General features: G+C 36.1%; 1 protein-coding gene across 1 annotated transcript; it reads left to right on the forward strand.

Moving 5' to 3' along the window:
• Positions 1-1,605: 1,605 nt before the first annotated feature.
• On the forward strand, positions 1,606-6,988 carry LOC109072082 (gastrula zinc finger protein XlCGF57.1-like). The gene is made up of 3 exons (XM_042722834.1): positions 1,606-1,691; positions 2,542-2,770; positions 4,503-6,988. Exons 2-3 carry the CDS (start codon positions 2,599-2,601, stop codon positions 6,062-6,064), a joined length of 1,734 nt encoding a protein of 577 aa, XP_042578768.1. The 5' UTR covers positions 1,606-1,691; positions 2,542-2,598; the 3' UTR covers positions 6,065-6,988.
• The last annotated feature ends 231 nt before the right edge of the window (positions 6,989-7,219 follow it).

The following is a 7,219-nucleotide window of genomic DNA, read 5'->3' on the forward strand; positions in this document are numbered from 1 at the left end:
GGCCCGCCAGGAGAGCATTGCAATAGTCCAGTCTGGAGAGAACAAGAGCTTGGACAAGAAGTTGGGTGGCTTGCTCTGACAAGAAGGGTCTAATCTTCCTAATGTTGAATAAGGCAAATCTACAGAACCGGGTCGTTGTAGCAATATGGTCTGTGAAGCTTAACTGATCATCCATCACAACTCCTAGGTTTCTGGCTGTCCTGGAAGGAGTTATGGTTGACGAACCCAGCTGTATAGAGAAGTTGTGATGAAACGATGGGTTAGCTGGAACCACCAGCAGTTCAGTCTTAGTAAGGTGTTATATAACTGGATTATGGATTTCCTGCTTGAAAGAACAATACAGGTTAGGAGTAGAGTATTCTGAGACATACAAGATAGACAATGGAACTCCTCAAGAAAGTGTATGTAGCCCAGTATTTTTAAATATTATGATTAATGATATTTTTAGTAATTTTAAAGGTGATATTGGAAGGGCGTTATTTGCTGATGACGGGGCAATATGGAAAAGAGGACGTAATATTGCATGTGTGCCTCAAAGATTACAAAAAGATTACAGTAGATAAAGTGGAGGTATGGGCAAATAATTGGAGCTTTAGATTATCTGTGGCTAAACCCAAGTTATATGTTTCACAAAAGGGAAAATGTACCAAAGGTTAAGTTGAAATTGTACAAACAGGAGCTGGAGCAAGTTTCAGTAGTTGAATATCTCGGGGTTTGGATGGAATCTAGATTGACGTTTGCAATGCACATTAAAAAACTGATCAAGAAATTTAAAAAAGGAGTAAATATTTTACGATGTCTATCTGGAGTAGAATGGGGAGCTTGTAGATTGTCTTTGAAAAGAAGTTACTGTACGTCAATAAGACCAAGTTTAGATTATGGAAGTATTATTTACAGATTTGCATCTAAAACTACAATCAAAAAGTTCGAAACCATACAGAATCGAGCTCTAAGAATATGTTGTGAAGTGGTTGATAAGCAAAGATTAGTGACTCTTAGCAAAAACTAAAGAATTCATAAACAAAAAATGGCAAAAACTATGGAATTGTGATAGCAAGGGCAGACATGTATAATATTCAGCAGCAAGTAGGAAATGGAAGAACTGTTTTTAGGAATAGTTAAGAAGATACAATTATTTCTCGCATCCGAATAGGGCATACTAGATTAAATCACTCTCTTTTTAATATAGGAAAACATGAAACAGGTCAATGTATTTTTTGTAAACAGGAAGAAACAGTAGAGTATGTTTTAATAAAATGTAAAACATGGAAAAGAAAGGTTAAAACTCATTAAGGCAGTAAGAAACATGGGTGTTGAATCATTTAATTTGTCGAGACTTTTGAAAGAGCATGCAGAACAAGGTGAAATATATGGTGCTGTTGTTACATACATTAAAGAAATAGGATTAATCAGGAGGATGTAGTGTTTTTATTTTTTAAATGTGTGTGTATATATGTATATATATATTTATACAGTATATATAAATGTGTATATATTAGGTGCTTATTAGTGCTTCACACTCCAGTCCAGTTGGTGGCGGTAAATGCACCAGAAGTTGGTTTGCCATCCGCCGTAAAACAGTATTAGAAGAAGACAGACACGTGATGACAAGACTTTTATTTTGGCATCGTGCTATGATGTCATAAGGCTGCGCCGCTCTCCTGCATCTGTTGTCATTCGGCTGAAGAAAGGTTTGTGTTTTTAAGCATTTAAAGTATTTAAATCGATGCAACAAAAAAGGCTTAGATATTATTGAATTAAACATTGGGATACTTTATCTACTATTAATAAACATTTTTTATGAGTAAGCAGAGTAACAAAAATGTGCATCTCTATATGCATTTCACACTATGCTTAACATTGGCTTAATATTTTAGCAAAAAAACTGGATTTATCTAAACATGATAATGCATTTACTGCTTTAATTTATACACTTTATTAAAAGCTTATTCCAGACACATTTCAGCCTTAGAATAATCTCTCTGCTGGTCAGCACTCAGAAACATCTGCAACATTTTGATTAGTTTACATGGTTGTGAAAATAAAACTAAAAAAAAACCTGCAGGGAGTATTCTGGGAAGGTTTATATTTCTTTATCTATCTATCTGACTTTCTTTCTATCTATCTATCTATCTTTCTTCATAGCAACACTCTTTATTCTCCAATGTTTTTATTTGGTTCCCAAAAATAACCAAATGGGAACCATAGAGGAACGTTCAGTGTTTGTTGGGTATGTACTGTATGTCTGTGAATACGGGACAAACTGTATGTCCATATGTCTTTTACATGAAACGCTTCTTTGATGCCCTAAATACGAGACGATTCTGTATCATACAGAACGGTTGGCAACCCTAACCTAATACCAAATGTAAAACATAAATGGCTTTTTTTCTTTTGTTTGTGTCTAATCAGGTCATTTAAGATGATTAACTGTCAATCTGGCTGACTCACAGTGCAGTAACTAGGGAGCTGATTGAGATGCAATTGAATATTTATTTTAGATTTATTTTTCTTTCTGTTAATTATTCTAATCTTAAACAGGACAAAGTGTCCAGTTGCTGCTAAAGAGACTGAGATCCACGTGACACTATTGTAAAGATGGCGTTTATTAAAGAGGAGAGTGAAGACGTAAAGATTGAAGAAACATTCAGAGTCAAACATGAAGATACTGAGAAACAAACAAAGATGGAGTTTATTAAAGAGGAGAGTGAAGACATGAAGATTGAAGAAACATTCAGAGTCAAACATGAAGAAACTGAGGAACAAACAGGTTGGTTTTATTCTCAAAGCTGAACTCACTCATGATACTTATTAAAATGTGTAGCTCTTCAGAAATGAATGATATTTTTGAAGAATGTCATATGGTTTTATTTGACATGGAGTAGGTCCTCATGCTGCCCAGACAAATACCGGACTAAAACGCACAAAATGTGAAAGGTCAAAATGACCATTTTTGTCGAGTGAGTTAAACAATCTTATATAAGCAATCCATGTTAACACAACTATCTAGTGCTTTCAACCATATAATGCTTATTTTAAGTTCCAGACATTTAAATACAAGTACTAGAAAAAAAAAAATACATTTACAGTTTGTTCAGATACACACCTATGTCTGTGGAAATGGCAATAATGATCCTTAAAAATATAATCTAACGACATGTTTTATTGATATCATATACACATTGGGTAGGTTACTATAAAGTTTACTCTACTCTTCTCCCAGCTTACCTGAGACTTACTTTAATGTCTTTCGGGAGAAGAGGATGAATATACGTGTTGTAAATCCCACAGCTCGGATTCAGTGCAAAATAACATGGCAGCGCCTGTCACCCGTCATAGATCAATTAGCATGGTCATTATAAAAGAGTTTAAACTACCAAATACATTTACTTGCACATATTTGAGATTCGAAATATTCGGTATTTCATAATAAAGTGAGCGCGTTTGTGAAAATGTATAATAAAAAAGGAAAAACTAAAAAGAGGTATCTGTCATACAGCACTATTGTGGCTACGGTGTGTCACATGACAAGCATAACACTTTGCCATGGAAACAATAAGGCGTTACATTCTAAAATAATGGTCGCCTACACTCGGGGCTCAGCTAGATTATTTTAAACTCACGTGTGAAAGGGTTATTAAATGAGAAGTTAAAATCACGAAATAAAAAAGATGAAGAATAAAAGAGCACACAACATGATCAATAGTTCTGTATTTGTTTATTTTTTAACTTTTATTTTATTTATTTATTTATTTTTAATTTGTGTGCTGCCATCTTGACCAGGTCTCCCTAAAAGATGATTATGGTATCTCAATGGGATCTTCATGGTTTAAAAAAGGTTAAATAAAAATATTAAATCAACAGTAAAAGTCATTGATGATAATTTTCATCAACGATTATTACACAAAATCAGTAATAATCTGTACTAAGTGACAGTTTTGCAGTTTTGTCACGAAATATAAAAATGTATCATTGGCATAACATTGTGAGCTCTAATGATAATGTCCCTCAAAGTCCACATATACTAGGAGAAAAGCAGAGGACCTAATACTGAGCCCTGATGCACTCCATACTTGAGTTTGATGTAATTTCCATTTGTTTACATAAAGTATTAGCAGTCGGATAGATATAGGAAACCTAAACCCTGCTAGTGCTTATTGACCTGAATGACAGATTCAGTACTGGTCTCTAACAGTGGTTTTCAATCCTGGTCCTAAGGAACCACCGCTCTGCACATGTTGTATGTTTCCCTTATCTGATACACTGAGTTGATGGAGCTCTTCCCTAATGAGCTGGTGATCTGAATGAGGTTTTTCAAATAAGGGAGACAAACAAAATGAGCAGAGAGGCGGGTCCCTAGGATCAGGATTGACCAGTCTATTATAACCAAGTTTTGTTGGAAAATGTTGGTTTTGATGTTTTAATGTCTGTTGGTTTTAGCCAATAATCTGCCATTAACTTCTAATTTCTTTTTCTTTCTTTCTTTTTTTTTTTTGCTTTAGATCTGGTGGCACTAAAAGAAGAGAGGCAAGAACTTACAAGGATAGAAGAGAAAGATCAATATGAGAGACATGATTTCATGAATGTGGAAATATCCATACAGTCTAAAACAACTTCATCACAAAAAGAAGTTCAGAAGACTGAATCTAACAGTTACTTCACCTGCCATCAATGTAGAAAGAGTTTCAATCAAAAATATAACCTTAAAAACCACATGAAAGTTCACACTGGAGAAAAGCCTTTCATATGCCAACAATGTGGAAAAAGCTTCTCCCTTAAACAAAACCTAAAACGCCACATAAAAAGCCACAGTGGAGAGAAGCCTTTTACCTGCAATCCGTGTGGGAAGACCTTCACAAATAAAACACAATTTGATTCCCACATGAGAAGTCACTCTGGAGAGAAGCCTTTTACTTGCAAATTGTGTGGAAAGAGCTTCACACGCAAAGGATCTCTTAAAAGTCACATGGTCATTCACACCGGAGAGAAGCCGTTTCCATGTGATCAGTGTGGAAAGTGTTTCAGACATAAATCAACCCTTGTTACACACATGAAAACTCACAGTGGAGAGAGTACTTGCAACTGCAAACTGTGTGGAAAGAGCTTCTCAAATAAATCAACCCTTAATGCCCACTTGAGAAATCACACAGGAGAGAGGCCCTTCACTTGCACACTGTGTGGGAAGAGCTTCTCACGCAAAGGATCTCTTAAGATTCACATGGTCGTTCACACTGGAGAGAAGCCGTTTTCATGTGATCAGTGTGGAAAATCTTTCAGACATAAAGCAACCCTTGATTCACACATTAAAACTCACACTGGAGAGAGTCCTTACAGCTGCAGATTGTGTGAGAAGAGCTTCTCAAATAAATCAACCCTTAATGCCCACATGAGAAATCACACAGGAGAGAAGCCTTTCACCTGCACAATGTGTGGGAAGAGCTTCTCAAAAAAAAGTAATCTTAATGCCCACATAATAACTCACACAGGAGAGAAGCCTTTCATGTGTGCTCAGTGTGGAAAATGTTTCACACGTGAAATAACCCTTACTTACCACATGAGGATTCACTCACAAGAGTATAATTGTCATCAGTGTGGACAGAGATTCCCAGACAAGAGACGCCTTAACTGGCATGAAAAAACTCATTCTCGATCATCCACATGCCATGAATGTGGAAAGTGTTTCAGATTTAAAGCAAACCTCAAGGTTCACATGAGAATCCACACCGGAGAGAAACCCTTCACCTGCACTCACTGTGGAAAGAGTTTCAGTCAGAACATAAGCCTTCAGATTCACACGAGGCTTCACACTGGAGAGAAACCTTTCACCTGCATTCTGTGTGGGAAGTGCTTCAAATATAAAGCACTTTTTAAAGTCCACATGAGAAGTCACACTGGAGAGAAACCTTTTACCTGCAAACTGTGTGGGAAGAGCTTCTCACGCAAAAAATCTCTTAAGATTCACATGGGCGTTCACACTGGAGAGAAGCCGTTTCCATGTGATCAGTGTGGAAAGTGTTTCAGACATAAAGCAATCCTTGATTCACATATGAAAAGTCACCTGTAGTAAAACCTGCAAACTGTGGGGAAATAACTTCTCACAAAAAGGACATCTTAAGGCTCACATGAAAACTACATGTGAAACGACCCTTACTTACCACATGAGCCTTCACTTGAGAGAGAACTGTTTTAATTGTCATCCGTGTGGACAGAGATTTACAGACAAGAGACGCCTGAACTGGCATGAAAATATTCATTCTCGAGAGAAATCTTTCACATGCACTCTTAAGATAAATGGTTCTAAACCGTACCAGAAAATGGTTCTTCAGCTTGTAACAATAGCAGAACAATTTCTTGGTGCTAAATAGAATCCTTTTTATAGGGTTCCATAAATAACCATGCTTTGAAAATGCTATATAGGACCTTAAAGGGGTCATATGATGAGATTTCATGTTTTCCCTTGTTTAAAGATGAAAGTTTTAAACCCAAAGAGATACTTTGGGGATTGTTTCCTGAACCTGGGAGAGTAGTCTACAATGTGCACAAAGGCTGTTTCTATAAAGTGAGGCAATTCTAGTGTGACCATATGGGCCATTTTTACGGGACGCGTCCTTGCCAGGATTTCTATATTCCCTAAAATATACAGGTTTTGGCTATTTGCACTGTGCAGATCGATCACTGTATGACATTCACAAGAGCTATAGAGATCAGAGCAGACTGTTCCTTGTGCTTTCAATTTAATCTTGCTGTACTTTGGTGTCATTTCAATGATCGGTGCACAGCAACGCTTCAAGTCAAACAAACGAACAAACACGTGCACGTATTTGCTTTGCTTTGATCATTCTCTGTAGATCTCACCTTCTCACGTGCCATGATTGGCCGATTATATACACCTGCATGTTATTGGTCAAACTACTTTGGACATTTTAGGCAATATAAAAATCCTGGCCAGGACGTGTCCTGTATTAGCAAGGCAATTCCAAAAAAATTTATACATTTCAGAAAGGCAGGGCAGAGAGGAGCAACAATAATGTATAGTATGTGGAAAATAATGTGCTTTTTGAACCTTAAACCGCATAAACACATTGCATTACACCAAATATACAAAAAAAAATTCTCTTTATAAAAACAACACATCCCCCCTAAAATTGTTATAAAAAAAACCTTTAAAAATATATTATATTCTCAAAAAAAAAAAATAAAATAAAAAAATTAAAAATAT

This window comes from Cyprinus carpio, chromosome B4 (assembly GCF_018340385.1).
Source record: "Cyprinus carpio isolate SPL01 chromosome B4, ASM1834038v1, whole genome shotgun sequence".
In the NCBI taxonomy this organism is placed as follows: Eukaryota; Metazoa; Chordata; class Actinopteri; order Cypriniformes; family Cyprinidae; genus Cyprinus; species Cyprinus carpio.

Coding starts and splice junctions, on each gene's coding strand:
- LOC109072082 (XM_042722834.1), top strand. CDS start 2,599: ATGGCGTTTATTAAAGAGGAGAGTGAAGACGTAAAGATTGAAGAAACA. Junction 2,771..4,502: donor AGAAACTGAGGAACAAACAG/GTTGGTTTTATT, acceptor TTTTTGCTTTAG/ATCTGGTGGCACTAAAAGAA.